The 22,318-nt window shown below is 40.9% G+C and overlaps 1 protein-coding gene across 1 annotated transcript in view; it reads left to right on the forward strand.

Annotated features, from left to right (window-relative positions):
* The window catches only part of NPAS3 (neuronal PAS domain protein 3), a gene marked incomplete at its 5' end in the record, with an annotated part of 605,288 nt that extends 600,969 nt beyond the window's left edge, over window positions 1-4,319 (forward strand). The window contains one exon of the mRNA XM_017741637.1: window positions 26-4,319. Coding sequence (XP_017597126.1) covers window positions 26-1,335 — 1,310 coding nt within the window. The remainder of the gene's footprint in view (window positions 1-25) is intronic.
* Between the last annotated feature and the right edge of the window lie 17,999 nt (window positions 4,320-22,318).

The following is a 22,318-nucleotide window of genomic DNA, read 5'->3' on the forward strand; positions in this document are numbered from 1 at the left end:
TTGTTTCACTTTCATTTTGCTCCAGAGGACAATGAGAACTCAAAGTCAGATGAGAAAGGAAACCAGTCAGAAAACAGTGAAGACCCTGAATCCGACAGGAAAAAGTCAGGAAATCAGTCAGATAATGAAATGAACTGTAATGATGATGGGAACAGCTCCAGCAACCAGGACAGCAGGGACAGTGATGACAGCTTTGAAAACTCAGACTTCGAGAATCAAAAGGCCCCTGAGGACAGTTTTGGCACTCTTGGCTCTATGCAGATCAAGGTGGAGCGCTATGTTGAGAGTGAGTCAGACTTGCGGTTGCAGAACTGTGAATCGCTGACCTCCGACAGTGCCAAGGACTCAGACAGTGCAGGTGAAGTAAATGCCCAGTCTTCCAGCAAACATCAGAAGAGGAAGAAGAGGAGAAAAAAGCAAAAGGGAGGCAGCATGACCCGGAGAAGGCTGTCAAGCACCTCAAGTCCAAATGGACTTGACTCAGCTTTGGTGGACCAGCCCCAGCTGCTCTCGTCACCAAACAGTGCCTCAGTGCTCAAAATTAAAACAGAAATCTCAGAACCTATCAATTTTGATAATGATAGCAGTATTTGGAATTACCCACCCAACAGGGAAATCTCAAGGAATGAATCACCCTACAGTATGACCAAGCCCCCCAGTTCCGAGCACTTCCCTTCCCCCCAAGCCAGCAGTAGTTTACATGTCTCCATTCCAGACTCTGTTCTCACCCCACCGGGGACTGAAAATACTGCCAGCCGTAAAACTCAGTTCAGCACCTCATCCAACTCGGCCTTGGCTCCAGTGTCCTCTGACCCTTTGTCACCCCCACTTTCAGCATCTCCAAGGGACAAACATCCAGGAGGTCCCACAACTTCCAACTCTTTGTTGTACACTGGGGACCTGGAAGCCCTTCAGAGGTTACAAGCAGGCAATGTGGTGCTTCCTTTGGTTCACAGGGTAACAGGAACCCTTGCTGCGACCAGCACTGCTGCTCAGAGGGTCTACACCACTGGCACTATTCGGTATGCTCCAGCTGAAGTTACCTTAGCCATGCAGGGCAACCTCCTCCCCAATACCCATGCTGTTAACTTTGTTGATGTTAACAGCCCCAGCTTTGGTCTGGATCCTAAAACACCGATGGAAATGCTCTACCACCACGTTCACCGACTCAATATGTCGGGACCATTTGGAAGTGCTGTGAGCGGGGCCAGTCTGACCCAAATGCCTGCAGGGAATGTGTTCACAACTGCCGAAGGACTTTTTTCCACTCTTCCATTTCCTGTGTACAGCAATGGCATTCACACTACACAGACTCTGGAACGGAAAGAGGATTGAAATATGACCACATACTGTGTTCAGTGTTATACTCTGAGGCATAGACTATGTTTTAATTTAGACCTTTAATTCTAGCACTTTGAATTTGAGCAGGTCAGCTTATTATCTCAATATGATGGCCCCATTTCATTCCCTTTCTCTTTAACTTGACTTATTCTTTAATGTAAAGATATTTTTTTATTTTTGCCTTCAAAGAGTCGAAGTACCAGTTGCCTGCCATTTTGTCTTCTTCTAAGATGTGTGTTTTTTCCTTTGCATCTTTATTAAGATGCCTTTAATATGTGTATGCCTCTGCCATAGAATACTCAGTGTTGTGGTAAAGAGATTTTAAAGTGACAACCATTGGTTTTACTTCAAAATGATCTTGATATGATCAAGATTAAAAGAGACAAGCATAAACAATGTGCCCTGTTTGACTAAGTCAAATAAAAAGGGGGTTTTGTTCCTAATTCCTTTAAAATAGGGGATAGTATTTTAGAATTTTATGCAGAGTTTAATTCTCTTTTTATGGTTAAGATTTTCTTACTTGCACATAAAATAATTTGGGTTCTTAAAAAGTTAATTTCTGGCCTGTGACTAGAATGTTAAAAAGTTGGACTAAATGTTAATTACTGAAACTTTAACTTAATTTCTAAAACCATGGTGCTATCATTTATTAATCTGTAATGTCTTCATACAATATGCAGCTTGTGGGCTGGGTTTTTTGGAAAGAATGTGTTCCGTACTGGTTTGTAGTGGGGTGCTGCAGTCTCCTTGGTTAGTTAAGACAAAAGCCCTCATTAACATTTGCTGCAGGACTTAAAATTTGTTACCTCCAAACTAACAAGCATAGCCTCACATCAAATTTAAATGGGTCAGGAAGCCTTTTTCAAAAAGTGCTTAAAAACAAAAAACTCAATTTAATTGACGGGAGGAGCAGTTTCTTAGGTGCATATTGTTTTGCTTTATTCTTTTCTCAGTGTAACTGAGTCTAATTTTACAACATCAAATAACACTTCAGAGTAAAAAGAAAAAAAAACCAGAAGAACTATTTAACATGTTTTATTTTGTTTTTCATTTAATATTATAGAGGGAAGGTTGTAAATTTCTTTTTGTTCGTTGATTTGGGTATTTTTTGTTGTTTTCATTTTCCTTATTTCTAGTGTTGAAACCAATATGTTTTAAAACTAAAGGATGGGTTAATAAGCTTGAAATAGATAACTACAACTGAAAACTGCACATTAAGTAAAAGAAAAGAAATCTCCTATTTTGTCTTTGTTGCCAGAAATCACAGTGTAGTGTCAAACACTCCAAATGACTGTCAAATATAAATTCTTCTTCCACTCCATCTTTGGCAGCTGTTTGTTAAGGCATCTAATAACAGATGTGAGAACTGTAATGTGTACAATGTGTAAGTGTCCTTGGCTGTCAGTCCCATTGCAGTTTCAATGTGTGTTACTATATGCAGTATATACTAAGCTAATGTAGTTGTTTTGTCCTTTGTCTTCTCTGTGCTTTATCTCTAGTCCGGAGTGGTAAAGTCCCATTCCTGCAGTCCTAGTGAACCAGTGATTCTTGGGGGTTAGTGGTTTTTGTGTGGTGGCCTTCCTCTGTAATGTCACCTTATGCTGCTTCCACTGTCTGTATACCTTTTAATTTCTGCTGTTGCTTTGCTGTTGTGTATTTCTCAAACCCCTCTCTCCCCCTTCCTTTCTCCCCTCCTCCTCCACATGTTTCCCCTCTCTCTTTCTCTCGATCTCTCGCTCTCTCTTCTTCACTCTCAGAGATAAAAGACTCTTAACTAGCTCAAGGTTAATGGAGCCATTTTTCCCACAGAGGAATTCTGGGTATGACTTACTCTTCCAGTGTACCCCACAATGCACTACAGAGTAATGCTCAGATATATTAAGCAAATTGACGCCATATAGCCTCAGTTGTTAACATTCCCTGAGTCCTTGTGCTCGAACTGTAAGCAGAGGGTGCATTTCTTTGGTTTTCTCCTAGGTAGGCTGGCAGAGCAATATGTAGAGCAATTACCAGTGAGATAGGAAATTCTTTCAAAGGTCAACTGGCATTGTTTAAAAAGGAAACTGAGCTTAGAATTGTCATATATATTCACTTATGTGTGCAATGCTAATGTATTAACTCAGCTGTCCTTCGAATTTTTGATCACTCACTGCGTTGAGTCAATTTCTGCTGTAGCTTTGAATTTGAGAAGTAGGTCCAAGACACAGAGGAGTCATAGCAAAAAAGGAATTGGACGCTAGAAATTTAATTAATGAGCTTTTAAAGGTTCCATAGGAAGGATTTAAGTAGGTCTGAAAAAGGTGAGAAAGCTGATTGGGAAATTCAAAGTTTAATTTTGGAAGCTCTGCTCTAGCTATGGAACAATCAAAGGACTGCACCTATCAGCTACAAAGAACAGCTAGACAGCTGTTGTTGTTTTTGGGTTTTTTTTTTATAAATGTTTCTGTGTTGTGTCAAAATGATTTCTGGTGATTTAAACTAACAGATAATCACAGCTGCTGTCTAAATCCATAGTGTTTAAAATTACAAAATGAAAAAAAAACTTCATTACCTGTGAAGACTGTGTCTGTGTTTTTAACTATTTCTTGTACAAATATATGAAATCTTTTATGAGGAGACTGGTGCCAAGTAGCTGAATAACGGGGAAAGGGATTCTGTTCGTATAAATCTTAGCAGTGTTACCAACTCTACAATATAAAAAAATTAAAATGTTAAAAAGTGACAGCTATGGTACATTTATTTTGTGTTAAGCTAACCGAATCTAACTTCTTGAGTGCCTGGCTTATTTGAAACATTTTTTTCATTGATCATTGATAATGCTGCAAATCAGAAATGTACATACTTCATTTACAACAGGGTTCTTTTTATACTTTTGTAGATTCTCATACATGTCATACATGGTTGTCTTTATGTAACTTAATTTTTTTTCATCCCGCAGGTGCCATTTTCATAATAAACTTCTCTTGGATTTGTTACTATCTGGCATCATTTCTTTTACATATAACCATCCTGACTAATGAATGCTGGTAGTATTTGTTTGAGCAGGTATTTTTTAATCGTTTTGTCAAAAAAAAAAAAAAAAAAGAAAAGAACTAAAATACAAGAAAAAAATAACTAAAATCAAAGAGGAAAAAGCAAGATTTTATTAACACTTGTGAAATGAAGAAAAGAAGCTGTCAAGATGTAGGTTAAGAATGCTAATCCAAATACTACAACAAACTTGCCACCATTCTAAATTTTCAGCTACCCCAACTCATTGTCATATTGAGCATTTTTATGCACATTATCAAAGCCAAATAATGGACCTGCAACATTAACCACTATAGAAAGTGTGCATTTTTTTCTTGATTAATGCACACTGGAAGAGGTCAGCTTTTTTACATTAATCATTTAAAATGCACTTTATATTTTCATTTTTTTACTCTACAATGTTACAGTGAAACTCTTCAGTCACATTATATCCTACGTAGGCTGCTGATTCTTTTAAATGTGTATTTTCTTTCCCCAGAGTGGCGACCTGTAAGTTGTTGGTGTCATGCTGCTAGACATTCTGCCTTACCAACTGAGGACAGAAACATTTGCCAGTGCAGAACTGAAAAGGCAAAAAGCCTTGGTCCCACAAATGAAAGGGGGAAAAAAAAAGCCAAATACAGTTTTGATTACACAGATATCCACACACAGTGGCTGGCCTTAAAAAGGGAGTAAGCTGCATAAATTCTGAAAAAAGGCCCAGGGCAAGTGGTTTTGGCCTTTGCAGTGAAAAGCAGAGAGAAGCTAATGTACAGGAGATGGCACCCCAGGTACACATCAGTGTGTGCCAACTCTGTGGCAGCTGCTGCATATGCAGAGGAGGGGCTGGGGGTGGGACAGGAAGGGAGAAGAAGCCTTCTAGCCCACCACAGTTCTTCATTGCCTTTCTTTACAGTGCCTCTCCCACCTGTGACAAATATTTCCAAATTGCATACTTTATTTTGTTATTGCTGAGTATGCAGTCTCTAAGAATGCAAATTTGGGGCATGTAAAATCAGGGGAGTGTTGCCTATAGCCAAAATCTCTAAGCAACTTTGAGTGCCTAATCTCATATCTTCTGTATGTCCATTTAGAACTAATGTTACTGGGCTAGTTCCTTCTGGGTCAGATTCTGTTTGCCTTATTAATGCTGAGTAAAATTGTCTATTCACAGTTTACAGCACTACTCTCTACAGTGAAAGATACACTCAGCTGAAGTAAGACCATGTGAATCTGGCTTGCTGGGCTGATTTAAAAAAAAAGTATGCACAGTTATACCTCAGTAAGCCAGCCCAGTACCTTAATAGATTGAAGTCTGGCTCTTTGAGCTTCCAAGCAGCTCAGGATGCCCACTTCCCAGGCTCCAAGCATCGAGTTTGGTACAACTCCAATTTGCAGGGGGTAGAAAGAAGCAGAGGTTAGCAGTGCTGCTTTCAGCTCTGCTTGCGTGTTCCAGTTGGCAATGCATCTTGTTTATGAGGTAGCTGAGAGTTCCAATGCCAACCGAGAGGAAAACAGAATTTAAATGCAGATTGAAAGAATGACCAGAATAAAGCTTAATGGAAGAATAACATGCCTGTTCCAAATAAGCAGTATTAACTAAAGCAAATTATTCCAAGAAGGGGCTTGAGAGGGGCATTTCTGAGCTATTATAAGGGCTTTTTATATCTCAGCCATACTGCCTACACATGCATCAGAGCACGGAGCTGATGGTCAAACTTAATAGACTTCTCTAAGATTTGCAGTTGAATGAGGAAATTTGTGTATTAAAGAAAATTATGGAAAGGCCATTTCATGGGGGGGTTTCATAGTGATGTTGTTGCACTCGTCTATCTCTGGGGAACATATTTTTTGAATTATTATCTACAGCAAACGTAATAAACAAAAGCAACTGCGTGAAAGGGTTGAGCCCTTTCAAAAGGGTTCTTTGGGGTTGGCCTAGCTGCTGTCTTTGTAATATTTGAGGAAAAACTCTTTACCATGCAGGAAGTTGGGCAAATTTTCTCAAGTCATTTCATCAAAGAACATTTCCTAAAACAACTGATTGCAGTAACTGCCATCTCTAGAAAATTTTTTCCTGACCCACTCGTTTTGCAAGGTGATGTATGCAGGTATTTAAAAGCTACCTGAAGGGTTGCAAGAGGAAAAGGGCTCTTTTGAAGCCTCATGACTCTGAGAAGTTACAATGAAAGAAAAATATTTCAGAAGTACTTAAATAATCAGCTCTGACAACTTGCACTGGTGCTCTTGCATGGTGGTTGTGTCACTGGAGTAACGGTGATGCCCCTGACAGCACATTTATTGTTATGATTCTAGGAAATGCATTAGTTTAAATGTGTCAGTGCTCTCAGAGCTATTTGCATAGTATTTTCCCTTCTTACTGTTGTAATTTCTTTATTTTCATTTTAGGGCTGGGGGAGGAGGGTGGAAAGACTGAATATGCATTGTCAACTAATTTAATGAACTGTCATCTATCCAGTGAGTTTATTGAAGAGCCTACAGAAATGTTAACAAATGGGATGTCACCAGAGCCACAGATGCTCAGGTAAGATCAAACCCCTTATAAAACATGCACATGCATGCACACAGACATTCAGATCTGCTACCTCTGAAAGCCAGTGGGGCTTTCAGACTGGACAGGGTGGTACCTATGTATATATGCATAATAAAGGTCCTTTCTTCCTCTTTTACCTATTCTTTCATCTTTTCTTAAGTGAGAATTGGAAGCTATTTTCATAAAACCTATCAAATCACATCCACATTTTTTCAGCAAATTATAGAATCATAGAGTGGTTTGGGTTGGAAGCAACCTTAAAGATCATCTAGTTCCAACGCCCTTGCCACCCACTAGATCAGCTTGCTTAAGGCCCTGCCCAACCTGGCCTTGAATACTTCAAGGGATGGGTTATCCACAATTTCTTTGAGCAATGTGTTCCAGTGATTCACCATTCTCTGAGTAAAGAATTTCTTTCTAGCATCTAATCTAAACCTGCCCTCTTTCTGTTTAAAACCATTGTCCCTTGTCCTGTCACTATCTGTTCATATAAAAAGTCCCTCTTCCTCCTTTTTTATAAACCCTCTTGTGGTACTAGAAGGCTGCTAGGAGGTCTCCCTGAAGCCTCCTCTTCTCCATGTTGAACAACCCCAGCTCTCTCAGCTTGTCTCACCATGGGAAAGGTGCTCCAGACTTCTGATCCTCTTCATGGCCCTAACAGGACCAAACAGCATCTTTTTGAAAGCAATAGGACTTGAGATAAGCCAAGGATGCAGAGTTCTTCTTTTAATTGACCTGAATCAGGTTAGGTGTTCTGCCCTACAGTTTTGTTCAGAATCCTGAAGTCAGCAAGAGAGAGTGGAAGAACAGCTTTTATTTCCATAATCACCATGAGGTGGGTCTTTCAGCAAAACAAAAACTCAGAGTAGTTCAGAATTATTTCATATAATGTATTTCACATTTCTAGAAGTATCATACTCTAGAAGTAAATAAGAGAGCTTAGTGACTTAGGTCTGAAGCCAAGCAAATGAAGTCAATAGCTGTGAGTTTGATTACATTTGTAAGAAGTCGTAAGTTTTTTCCCAACTTGTAGGAGCTGTGTAGACCAAATGCAATGTGGAAAATAAGGGATCTTTTAGTAGACACCAACAGTACAGTGCATACAGACTTAATGCTTGGGCAAAAAGACCATCAGGACCCAATAAAGGCTTATGGGAATTCAGTGGGAGAAGGTTTGCATGCTTTGCGGACAGGAGACTGTATTGCCCAGTACTTTGTCTCAAATTACCTTTTCCTGACTCTAGAGACATGGAAATATTGAGATTACCTTTCCCCTTACAAGTTTTCCTGAGAAGAAGGACCCCTTGTTTTTCTTGTTTGTAATAAAAGGGAACATAATATTTTCTGGCAAAAGGAAAGGAATCAGGTTTTCCTCTTGCTTTAAAAGCATTTACAGATTTATAGCGGAAATGACAGGAACAGGATGTATTAACCATATGATCCCAGCAGAATGAGTCTACGGTCTTGATTGATTTAAAAGTTTATCTCTGTCCTTTGAACAGCCACAAAGGGTCAAGCCTTGGTCTTGCTCAAATCAATGAGAGCTTGACTAATGACTTTAGTGGCTTCAAGACCAAAGTTTTGAGCCAATACTCATAATCAAATAACAAAGCACAGCCTATAGCATGAACCACAGACCAATGAGTCAGGCTAATTGTTACACTGCATCATTTCCTTTCTAATCCTGTACCACACCAGTCACACACTAAGAGAGCAGCTATTTTTTGTTTAATTAAAAAGTCTTTTCCAGTTTTCCCAAGCTGCATGGTCTGATTCCCACAGAGATTCCTGCCTTTGAAACAGGTGGAGAGTGAGGCAAAGGCATAAGTAGGACTGCAAAGACTGCCTTCTCACCCATGGTCTGTCAGAGTAGGCCTGGCAGTCTGGGTCTTTGATATGAAAGCAATGGTGGAAACTCTGCTGGACATCAAAACCGGTATTTTCTTGAACTGACAGCAGTACTAAGTGATGGCAGGACCAGTAACACCAGTACAGCTTTCCCAGACCCTCTTTTAATATCATCCAAGAGATGGGAAAGTTTACACTGTAAAGAGGTGAGTATTCACTGAAACTAGTTTCCAATTTCTGTTCTGTGCTGCGAATTTCTGAGGTCTCTTAGCATCCTCTGTTGTCTCTCCTGTACTTCATTTCTTTCTTCTACCCAGTTGTCTGCTTTATTACAGCATGTAAGATAGCATCTTGCAGGGTAGTGACAAAAAATTATTTTATCTCAGGAAGTCCAGTCTCCTTAGATCACAGCAAATGGAAAGAACTAGGATTCTCCAAAGATTTCTTTGAGCTCAAAACACAACCTAAATGCTATGATTCATCCTCATAGCAAGGACCAAGGGATCTTGGGCTTTTCAGGATAAAATCAGTTTCTGAGAATATGCCTCCCATTATTGTTCATTGGCACTTTGAAAAAGCTCTAATTTTTGCCTTTTCTCCTATTTAAAAGGAAGGTCCTTGCTGCTCTGTATACTTTTGCCTTGCTATGAGACCTGCAGCTTATGTGCCTGACTTGGGCCCCTTCAGTTCTTCGACAATTTTCTTTGCTGAATATTACCTGACATTTTGGATTGCATGTTGGAGTCATCATTTTCTTTTCATGAGACTGTAGCCTTCATGTGTTCTTTTTGGCAGCATTTTTCCTCTTTTTTTCCACCACCTTTGTTTTTGGCTTTGCCCATCCTTATTATCTTTAGAATGTCTTCAAACACACACTCCAGGGTGCATAGCACTTCCCCGGCATGATCTATAACCATTACTGCCATTCCACGGGCCTTGTTACCAAGGCAATTTTATATCCAATTGAGTATTTTACTATCAGTCCCATACTTGCTAACCTTATAAATTAATCTGTTATGTGGCACTGTATTGAGAGCCTTTTCAAGTCCAAGTAAATTATGTCTCCTTCTTCATTGCTGTCCACTTTCATTGTCATTTCCTCAGAGAAATGAATCAAGATGGTTAAGCATGACCTCCTTTTTGTAAATCCATGCTGACTACCTCTAACCAATCTATATTAGATTGATATTAAATCAGGACACAGACTCAAAGGGGGCCTTCTATATAAATGCAACCTAAGGTTGCTTCATGTGGAGATGAGAGATGGGAATTGCTGATACACTGAAGTTAGCAGTACCAGGTCTGATGGTTTGCCAATAACTTATCAGTGGCCAGATCCCTCCCCAGGGTCTCAACCAGAACTCCCCTGGAGAGAACAAAAGCTTTTTTCTGTATTTGCCTAGCATGTTTCTGTTGCAGAAGTGAATGTGATCACTGAGGATGAGAACTGGTTCTGCTTTTATTCATCTATGATTAAGTCAAAATCGCAGAGACATTGCAAAATCCTCATTTTCAACAGAATGTTGTCCCACAGCTTCTGAGAGAACTGTATCTGCATTGCCTAAGATGTATGTCAAAAGGCAGCATGGGTATTTGCTTTCTGTACAAATGCAGCCAAATGATGCCAAGAGAATCTCCCACCTTGACTAGGGTGCTGGAGAGCATGGGTGCTATATCAACTGCAACAATTTTCCCAATATCCCATTAAGAAGTGGGATCTTGCTTCCCATGAAACGTGTCCACTCTGAGTACACATCACTACTGACTAATGCCAGAAAAGGAACTTTTTCCTCAGCAAGAGGTGGTGACAGGGACTACAAGGTGCAGCTGGGTGAACTGCTCCATGTCCCTTGTTTGCTTGCTGGGGTATGAAGTTGGCAGCCCGCACAAGCAGGATGAGGAAAGAGGCTCTCAGCAGTGAATCCTGCCAGCAGTTTAGGTATAAATTAAGTATGTTTTGCCAACTTTTCTACCTCAGTGACTGGAAATACCTCCCTCAATGCTGTAAGCATAATAGTGGTCTCTTTAGTTTGGGAGGAGAAGGCAAATCAATCCCAACAGTCTGTCTTGAGCTTGTTTGACAATATATGCATCGAGCACACTGAGATCCAGAGGAAGTCAAACACCCGCCTCAGGAAACTAACCTTTGGCCTTCTGCCTCATAGGACACCCAAAGTGCACAAAGAGAGCCTTCTAGTCTACACCCTGTGGAGGCTTATTGCTTATATCCTATATATACACATACGGTTTCCTTGTGTCTTCAAATCAGAAATGTGGTAGTCCATGTATGGTGGGAGAGATGTTGTTTTGGGAGAGTTCAGCACTATCAGTGTTGCTGCAGAACTTAGATATTCTGGCAAACATCCACTGAAACAAAGGAAAGAGCCCCCCCAAACAGTTTGGCTTGTGTTCAAGGCCTTGACCCTGTAACAGCCAGTACAGACATGCTCAGAAAAATAACTTGCAGACACAGTAGGTCAATACAGAGAAGCATAACTTAAGCGTTATAAGGGTATGAAAAAATAGTTGGAGCATGTCTTCCCCATTTGGAAGAGACAATTGGTCATGTGCTTTATGATGAAACAGTTCTGAAGAGAAACTATCATGTATTTCTTACGCAAATATTAAAGCAGAAAGACAACAACAAAAAAAAAGCTAGTTGCTAGAGTTGTCATGTTGCTTGAGTTCTCACATTCCAAATATCTGAAAGTAAAACGTGTCATTTGCCATTGGCATAAGATACATCACAGCTACGTGGAGTCCCACAGTCAAAGAAACGTGGTTTAATATCAAGTGCATCATGTAAAGTTATACATACAATTCAAATTACCTAATATCTTTAAAGAATCAGCCATTGAATAAGGATACACCTTAGAAAATATGTCAGATATCTGACAGCAAGTTATATAACACATCCTTCAAGCAGAAGTTGTAACAATGCTTTTCTAAACAAATCTGGTCATGGGTAAGAGGTCAGATGATGGTAACCCTCTCCTCTGATCATAAAACCCTGTTGAAACGGTGACCTTGCTGACACTAGTGAGAAGTCTGCTCTATATATGCACAATTTGTAGAGCTAAATCTTAGACAAATTAGGAACAATAAAAAGTGAACCAAAAATGTAAACAAAAACAGCAGTAAAATAATTTGTCATGACTGTAGGGTTCTGCTTATGATTTCTGGCATATTTTTGTGAGCAAATAGTGAAGTTTTGTGAAGGATCAAAAGTATCTTTCCATTACTATGTTTTCTCCATGTTACCCTGCAGCAGTTGAGTTGTACTTACAGGAATCAGCACTGCATTCAGAGAAATCATCCATGAGAGCAGAGGGTGGGAACTGACATTTGAGATAGGAAATATCCTTTAACTTCATCATTAAGTGTCTGCAGGACATTTGCCTTCTCTGCTTTTCTGTATCACACCTCAAACATCCCCACACACCAAGAGTGATCTGGCTCCCCGTTATAAGCAGGGACTCACACCAGCCAGACAGCTTGAGCACTGTGTGGCAGTCATGGCAGGGCAACACAGGACATGAAACTCCACCACAGTCCTGCCTTGCATACATCATTCCTGGCTGGCAGTGTCAGGGATATACCAACTTGAGTGGGTGTGAGCACTGCACAAAATTTCTGAGTACGCTTAGGGCCATTAAAGTTAAAATCAAGTTGCTTAGAATATGAAAATTCATATGACCAGAAATCATACCCTGAAAACAATTTTCCCAAACTTCATAAATATTAACTTCAACACTGGCTTAGTACCAAGTTTAAAAAAGAAGAATACCAAGCTCAAAAACTCTTCCATTGCTTTAAAGGCATGGTGCTGAGGTGTGGATCGCCTTAAACATGCACCACTTCAGCTACAACAATGCTGCAATGGCACAGACTTTGTCATCTAGTCATGTACTTATTACCATTACTTAAATTCATGTTCCAATGCAGACAAGAGGAGGTTTTTTGAAACGGAATTAAACCTCTACAGTATTCTAGACCTTTGCTTTCAGCATGAACACAAACCTTCCTTTCTTACAGAGACTGCCTATAACTGAGCCATTCCTGCAGATGAAAAGATATCTCCTTGTAGTCAACACATACCCCTAAAAAGTGGATAATCCAAAGTGCCTCCTTTAAGACATTCTTGTGTAGGCTTAAAATATCTTCTCCCCATCTATTTTGGTCAGGTCCAGAAGAAGATAAAACATTTGAGACAGTGATAAATAAATGAATCTAACAAAACAATTACTTCTAGTTCCCTAAAATTGTGTTGTGATGCTACTTAGTAGCACTACTGAGTAACGATGCTGCTGCTGATCACAGTCATATTAGCATCAGTAGTAATGTGGTGTACTGTAGTAATAGTATCACTTCTGCTATCCCACAGTAGTGATGCTAGTGTTACAAGGATAAGTTCAAAGTACTGCTGGATTTTCCTGTGCTTATCAAAGTGCACTTAGCTGGGAATGTTTGCTTCCAACTTCCTTGACCCTCTCTGCTTGCTTCTACCCATTTGGTCACTGATAGACTCATTTTTTCATTTGTGAACAAGATTCCACACTGTCAGAGGTTAGCAAAGTAGGCAATTTGGAGTCTTTATGTTAGAATATTATTTGTCAGTTGACCTTGTAATACTATAGTTTGATAACTGTATATGACACCACCATTTAATACTCTGTCTGGCTGACAGATAAAATTCAAGGCACAAATCAGTAACTGTCCAAGGGCCAGATCACCACAAAGATGACTTGTCTTTTCATGCCATGCCCAAACTAATGCTGCCCAAAGAAATCTGCATAATCTATCACGGGGTTTCATCATGGTGGGTCACTGGTTCTTAAAATTAGTTACTTTATAATTTGCCACAGTGGGAACTTGAAAGCCTTGTAAGGGGCATGCAAGAAGCTTTTCTTTTGTTGCCTCCAACAGCTGATAAATGCTGTGATGTTATATGTTAAAAATAATATTTTCTTTGATTATATGGGTGGGTCTGGGAACCTCTGCTGCATTTTGTAAGAATATCTCCCAGACCAGGGCTCAAAGAGTAAGTGGTGATCCCTAACTCAAAACAGTACGATAATATTAAAAATAAGGATAACAATGATGACTTGTTGCCCAGTCTTATTCATAGCTGTTCATTACAACTGAAGTCTGTTTAGATCTTCAAACACATCCCATCCATATACCAGACAGCACTCTGCTGAGCTATAAAGGTGAGTGGCACGTGCTCAGTGAAGCTGACCCATACAGTGAAATGGTTTATGAGAAATGACAATATATGATGAGAATACAAAACTTGATAATGGGTTTATTTATTGATTGCAAATAAAATTCATGAACTGTGAAGCTGGAAACTGCACCAGAGGGAATTGGTCCAAGAGGACATTAGGGGGAGAGGGGGAGAGGGAGAAAGAGAGAGAGAATGTATTACATGTAAACCAAGTTAAAGGTTGCCTAAAGGCTTCTGATTCCATAAGCAGAGCCTCTGAGGATACAATCTGAAAGCCTTTAATGCTACTAAGGCTTTGTCAGTAAGATATTTGCATATTTTGCCTACAAACCCAAAATGCTGTATGAATTCATTTTTATTTACCTTTCTGCCACTTCTAAAAGAAACCTCACAGAAAGCTATTAATGACACCGCTTCATAAGAGATAATTTCCAGAGAGGCTTTGCAGGTAGTGACTGAAGGGGGGGGAAATGTGTGTCAAATTTAGTTTATTAACAATATAATCCTTAAACAGACAGTATCTCGAAGACTAATTCATCCTCAAATTTGTCTGTAAAAACTGCATGCTCCTTCACTCTGTGCATGCAAATTTATATTGCGTGTCTTTTTTTTCTTCATGTTTACTAGAAAGGGAAGCAGGAGAGCTTTGCAATGCTGGGCTGGAGGCTGGAAAACACAATTTTGCTATGGCACCTTCATTCTATGGCACCTTCCATTCAAATTCAGGTCCCTTTCTCCACAGTCCACCAGCAAAACCAACAGGCAAGCAGCTTTCTCTCACAGACCATGCGCAAAGCAACAGGGTAGGAACAGGGATGAGACTGATGTATTTTGTTGTAAATTGCACAATATTTTTTGCTTAGTGCAATGCCAGGTTCTTGCTGGACAAAGCTTTGGACAAGCTAAATGAGAAGAAAGTGCTCTTAAATCTGTGGCTGCAAGAAATCAGGAGTTCCATTTAATACAATTTTAACAGCATGAATTTTTAATCACAGTATGGCAAAAGGAGTCTTGACCTTTTCCCTCCTTAAGCACGAAGTACTGAAACCTTTGTGTCTTCCCACACTGAGAGAAGTAAAAACCTTTTTCTCATGTGAATTTATAATATTTGGTACAAGCTTCTTTTAAACTTTCCTGTTGTTGGAGGCACATTTTCCCTCCCTCTACTCAGATCCTTTTAAGATATAATTTATTAGAGGTTTGCTCTTCCTTCCTGTACTTTTCTGCTCTGGGTGTTCTATTTATAGTCTTTGTAATGTCAAAATTATCTCTGAGGAAAAACACAGTCATATATGTAGGCAACATGAATGGCCCCCATTCCACTGCTCAGTCCACTGCCTTTGCACCTCATTTGTCCTTTAAACAGAGGAAGGATTTCTCCTGATTTTTTTACATAAGTTGTCTGTATTTAATCATTTTATCTACGTCTAATTTATGTCTATACAATAGCCTTTGTCTCCCCACATGCTACCTAGACCATGTCTCCCATTGCATACCTTGCTAGGCTGGCACATATGTCATGTCCCTCTGTGCAGGCGAGTGCCATGTCCTGCTTACAACCACCCATGGCTCCCAGGGATGAAATGAAAGGTTATATACATGAACTATACAAGGTGCCAGGGGCCTGGGCCCCTCTGCCCTGAAGGGTGGGCAGAGAATGGGGAGAAACAACATCTTCGTTACATGACCACTGTCCTTCCGCCACCGCCTTGGCCACAGTGCCTGGTTGAAGCTACTGAGATTCTGTGCAATTGAGAGGTTCCTTGGGAATAGAGCAAGGAGGAAGTGGCACCTGGTCATGCCCTGGCAAAACCATCGCCTGCTCTCCAATCGCACCTAAGTGGGTCTGCACCCAGACACTCCTTTTTGTTCAGGATAAAACTTATCCCTTATTGTTCTGGAGGAAAGCAAAATGCCTCTATTCTCTTGTAGAGCAATTATTCCCGGGCACAACCCCACTGAAATCATCAGCACTTCTTTAGCACAAGCGTTTCAAAGCTTAACCCCACTGCAGTGGGTACACCTGCAGTCCATTACACAGCCCCTTCTTTCTCCAATGGATGAGCAGCTGAAAATGCTTAAACCAGAGCATTTCTTTTCTGGGTGCCTAACAGCCCTGCACCACATGGACATGGGCTAGCAGGGAGGCAGACAGGGAGGGCAAAAGACAGCTATGGCAGCAATGACACATTCAGTTTCCAGTAGAGCCTTACATGGGGTCCAGGAAGGTTTTCATGACTCTGTACTGAAAGGCTAAAGTGAACTGCAGTTATATTTGTTCTGTGCAGGTGCTGTTTTGTTTTCCTGGGGTTTTTCCGCACAAAGTGAGGAAACATTGCATCTGGAAAATTACAAGTTCTGCTCATGCCAGCAGCTATTTCTGGAGAAGCAGCCCTGTGACATCATTAACACAGTTAATTTGTGGTAAACCCCAAAGATGTTTCTTAGATCATAGCACATAGAGATAGTAGAGAAAATAAGAAAAAGAAAACTCTGGGTAGGGGTCTTCCAAGTGGGATATTTTGTAAAGAAATTAATATGAGGTAATTAAAAAAGAAAAAAAATATAATAAAAGAAAATAAAAGAAAGCTCAGGAATGTAAGGATGTCACAGAAGCACAGAATATGCTGAGTTGGAAGGGACCCACAAGGATCATTGGGTCCAAATCCTGGCCGTGCACAGGACCATCACCAAAAGTCACACCATGTGCCTGAGAGTATTGTCCAAATGCTTCTCAAACTATGCCAGGCTTAGCGCTCTGACCGCTTTCCTGAGGAGCCTGTTCCAGTGCCCAACCATCCTCTGGGTGAAGAACCTTTTCCTGATATCCAACCTAACACTCCCCTGGCACAGTTTTAGGCCATTCCCTTGGATTCTGTCACTGGTCACCACAGAGAAGAGATCAGTGCCTGCCCCTCCTCTTCCCCTCACAAAGAAGCTGTAACTGCAATGAGGCCTCCCCTCGGTCTCCTCTTCTCCACTCTCATACAGTTTCCCCACAAGGCCCTTCACCATCTTTGTTGCTTCCTCTAAGTACAAGTGCTTGAGATATCTTTGAAAACTTGCAGCAGCTCTGTGTGACAGCATCCTTTCCTGCTGGGGGCATGGCAGAACACGATGCCACAGTGTGGAATCACATGTGTGGAAACAGGCCTCTCCAATGTGCATGTTCATTGAGTGTGCAGGAGTAGTGTCTGGAAAGGTCTTTTGTGTTGACATTCATGCCCTGTAGTTCTAATATGACAATTATTTTATAATCCTTAAATATATTTTTACCTAATTTAAAGTTCAGGGCTGAAAGAAGATTAGCCATGTATTTCAATCACTTAAATGCTTAAGACTCTTCTTACACACCAAAAAGAAGGAAAGTTTAGGTATTTCAGCTTTAATGTGTCATGATAATTTTTTCCCTTCCTTCAAAAACAGCTGCAAAACAAATAAATTAAGTGAAACATTCAGGGTCAGAAACTCTTTCTCTTTGCTGATCTTTAGAGGTCATTATCAAGGTTTAATCCTCATTTGCAGTCCTGTAAGACAAGCAAACCACAGGCATGGTTTAGTGGCAAACACAGTGGTGCTGGTTGAACTCAGTGACCTTAGAGGTCTTTTCCAACTTAAATGACTCTGATTCTTTGACCTCCAGACACCTGGAAAGGTTAGTCTGGAAGACCATGTACCTAATTCAGTTGCCGTGCAAGTCAGTAGTGGCAAACCCAATCATTCACCCCCTTGTCCCTGATGGATTGAGTGCATCTGCTTCCAGATGCACACAGGATCAGAAGGACTGGGATGGGTCCAAAGATGATGATCCTGGTCCCGGCATGCTGGATGCCACATCTGTCACCTACTGCCTTGAAAAAAAGCAGGACATGTCTTTGCTGCTAGTGCATTGCCTACTGTTCATGGTCATTTTAGTTTGGGCAAATTGCCACAAAATTTGTTCTCACCCCACTATAGCTCTATAATTTTTGGCCTACTGTTTTGATCACCAAAATATACACACACTGCTCAACCAAATATACTCGAGCTTTTTGGCTTTCCTTTATTTTGTTTTGTTTCTATTTTTTTCAACAAGATACAGAGATTCACTAGAGATTTAAAAACTGCACTGTATCTATACCATGAGCAAAAATAGAAACAACTAGAAAGCTTCCTGGACCTTGTAAAATGTCAATAAAAATAAGATGGTTCCAAACAGTTGTCAAATACCTTGCTTAGAACTACTCTTTGTCGATGAACAGAATTATAGTTGTAGACATAGTTGTCTAGTGACTCCTTTGTGTTTCATTTTTAGATGGTTTTATGACAGTTTCTATTTATGTTTCTCTCTTCAGTAAGAGAAGGAATTCAACAGAGGGGGAAAAAAAGTATATATTCTGTTTACAAATATAGGTGTGACAGATATACAGATATACAACAGATACAGCCATGTACAAACTCTCTCTTAAGATTTGGCCTCTTCCATCTGCAAAACCTCACAGGAAGAGAAAGAAAACCTGATTTTGCTATAATATTTTCCAAAATAATTACTTAATCTGCTAGTGAATTCATTATATTAAATTGTCTGCTTATTTATCTATATTAATTGTTTATTAAAGGAACAGTAGTAAAAATAAGAAGTTGAAGAAATATATGCAATTGTGTTGCCTAAAGAGGAGACATCATATTGGAAAATAATTAGCTGTTCAAAAATTATCATGTTAAACTTGCTCTGTATAACTGACTAAAATATAAGCTATTTTAGGCAAATCCCCCTGCTCCTGTTAAGACATATTTTATATAGCTATGATCCTAATTTTAATCCTTTCCCTCTGGGTAACAATGCTAGGTGTTATTCAGGTTAATATCACCCTTTGCATTTATTTTAATTCTCTTTATAATGTCAAAAAATAAAATTTAAATGTACTCACACTTGTAAGAGCTTTGGAAATCATGCGGCAAGATTTTTAGAGACCTTTTCTCATGTTAAGTTTCAACAACAGACACTTAACAATTCCCTTCTAGTGGTTCCTTTCAGGAAATCAGCTGCATTAATTTAACTCCTCTGCTGTGATTTGTAGTTAATAAAGACTACACCTGGGATAAAAGGAGCTTGGTGACTGATTCTGCCTTTTGCTATCATTTGCTTGGTCTGAAGATAATGGTGGCAACATTGACAATGTTAAAAAAAAAAAGGACTACTTCAGGTTTGCACTCTAAGAAACACAGAAAGAAAGGGAGAGGTTGTTGAGAAAAAAAGGTGAGAAAATATGTCAGCTTTGAAAAAGCATCCTTTTTACCTAATTTTTTTCCTGTTGGGCTCCTATTCCAGATGTTTGATTTATCCAAGCAGCCAATCCAGCACTGCACTACCACCACTATATGAGGGCCGACCACAACTTTCAGCTCTCCACACTCCTGCACCACCCCCATCTTCCCACCCACCAGCAGAAAGGACCATTCAGCTGATCAGTTTGCTGGTGCCAGAGGCCACACTATATGGGAAACAGAGGGGTGTGACACCTGCAGACCCTCTGCACACCTGGCATGTGCTGGGATTGAAATATGCCTGTCCAGAGGTGGGAATCTGTGTCTGCATGTGCACAAGTCTCTACATCACTCCCTCTCCTGCCTTTTGCTGCCTTGTGCCCCAAGTGGCTCTGGGGAGCCCTGTCCCCATGGGAGAGACATCTCTCAAGAATAATGCGTGCCTCACAACATAAATAGCAAAGAGCACCTCAAACTTGTTTCCACAAAAAATTTCTTTTCTTTTTTTTTTAAATAATCTAGGCTTTCTAAAAATGGGGAAGCAAAGGGAATTATTCAGCTCCTGCACAGTAATGAAAAAATATGTGGCTAAAGTACAACATACTTAATACTTTAGCTGAAAAACAAAACACCTCAGCACACACATAAGCATCATTTAAAAACCATATAACTCTGCAGATGATTTTTAAAGTGCCCAAGTTCCTCAGGATGGGTTGTACTAGAAATGTCAGGGGAGGGCTGGGACATTCCTCAGCCAGTCTTCAAGGCCTGGGGAACACATCCCAACAAGACAGGGGACTGCATCGAGGAGTGTCGGAACAGTCCCATACATCCAGACAGGCCTTCGTATTTGCCTCTCCACTGCCTGCAGCCCCAGAAGAAGCTGAAAGAGGCATGTCATACACTCTGTGACTCCATGGAGATGGGTGCAAGCATCACCATTCAACGTCATGGGAAGTAAAATAAATCACAAGAAAAAGAAAAAGATAGCTAAACAAAGCAAAAAGGAGTCTTTTTATAAAACATCAGGGTATCTCAGATACATCACTGAGAGCTAGACGTTATGAGCCATTGCCTAATACAGGTTGTACCACTTGGTGGCAACACTTCCATGTTTGATTTATTGAATTTTTCTCATAATCTTTCTTCTGATATTTAAAAGGACAAGTGTAGGCTCCGATATGTGCAATTAATTACTGCAAAGCATAAAAATTCAATGTTTGAATGGCTTTGGTACTACTTTCTGTCCAGGACTCATATTAAATTCTTTTCAAGATTATGTTGTTTTATGTCCTGAGACATTTCTAAGAGAAAAATTTCACATTTCTCAGACATCAGTGAGAAGCCTTGTACAGCAATTTCATCTTAAATACTGGCAGAAGATAATTTCTTTCAATGTGCAACCAGAACCATGACAGAAAGCGTTGACCAGCTGCTTGCAGAGCATCAGATGTTCAGGAAAGGCAAGTTAGATGGTGCAGGTTTTTCCCTTTCAAGTGTGTTTTAAGACTGCAGGTGAACAACTGAAGGGCATTCAAGGTGTACTCTTGCATGGTGCACAAGCAACAACCATGCCATGGCTCACTCTTGCAGTTTAAGTTTGATCTGCAAGACTCATTCTTCCAGCAAAGATTGCTCAGTGTCCCCACCTGCTCAGCTCTGCACACCCCACTAAACCTGACAAGCAATGTCATTAATGTCAATAATTTCTAAATTAAAGGATGTGCAAACTCATTGGCATTGGGCCCATATAGCAGTTTTTGGTGTCCTGTTCTGCCACCTGTCTCTATGCTAACATATCACCCTAAGGCTATCAAGGGCCAGGCAGGATAGCTTTGGGAAAAGCAGCCCAAAGTCACTCAGTGGCCCAGGGGTGGTACTAAAAATGGGGATGCTCCTGGGTCTCTGTTCACAGTCACAGGCAGATTCTGGGTTGCAAAGCAGTCCACAGACAACTGTAGGTGAGGCTCATGTGCTGCAATGGCCTGCAGGAGTGCTCACCAGCCCAGACTATGGCAGCCTCAGCAAGAACAGGAGCAATGCATAAGGCTCTGTAATGACCAGGTGACTGGTCAGGATTTGGGAATGTTGAATGTCTGCAGTCATTACCAAACCAGGAGGCAGCAGCCAAGTGAATAGAGCACCCAGGCTGCTGCTGGCCTCCCTGGGTCCTCTGCTGAATTACAGCTTCCTTCCATGAGACTCGTAACTACAAGCCCCCTACAAGATTTAGGATTTTAAAAGCGTTTGTAAAAGAATAGGATTTCCACCCACATTGAGCCTGTAGCCCGGTTGCACTTGCAGTAGAAGGAGCAGGGGGTGCTGGTGCAGCTGTGCTGGTAGTCGTGCTCCTGCTCCATACACAGGTCCACCCCAGCAAGATAGAACAGGCATTAGATCAGTCGGACACATGGGGACCCTGGCTCTGGCACATGTCCAGTCGTAGCCACCAGGAGAACCCACACAGTCCCAGCCCTTCCAACCCCAACACCCACCTGTTGATTTCGAGTGCAGACATGGCCACTGTCTACTGCACCAGCTTTCTAATTTACCCAAGGGCTAAATCAACACTGGGTGTAAATTGATATTACTTATAGCTTGAGCTGAGTAAGCGTAAGCTTTAGCTCAGCTGGAATGTGCTGCAGGAGCCAGGTCTGAGTGTCTGTGCAGTCAGCAGCCTGTAGAGCCAATGGAAACTGGGCAGCAGAGCAGGCAGGAAATGGGCAGAGCATTGGAGGCAAAGGCATCAGGTGCAGGAACATGTCAGGGCCCTGGGAAGCAATATCTTGTCATCCCAGACTCCCCCGACCCAGCAAGCTGAGACTCACCATGGCACTAGTGCAGTCCCTGGCAAGGAAATACTGCCTGGAAGAGGCTGGCAGCTGCCTTCTGCCTTTCAATAGATGCTGAAACAGGTAAGGTCTCACCAGACTGCTGCAATGCCAGGTCTCCAGCAAAGCCTGCCAGCACAGTGAGGGACAGACCATCATGGCGCAAATCAGCCTCCTGGCTCACAGCCAGACACTCCTGAGCAGCACCAAGTGGCCAGGGATCTATCAAACACAGACATGCAGTGGATGCCATGCACATGT

The sequence above is a fragment of the Corvus brachyrhynchos genome, unplaced genomic scaffold (genome assembly GCF_000691975.1).
Source record: "Corvus brachyrhynchos isolate BGI_N302 unplaced genomic scaffold, ASM69197v1 scaffold115, whole genome shotgun sequence".
NCBI lineage: Eukaryota > Metazoa > Chordata > Aves > Passeriformes > Corvidae > Corvus > Corvus brachyrhynchos.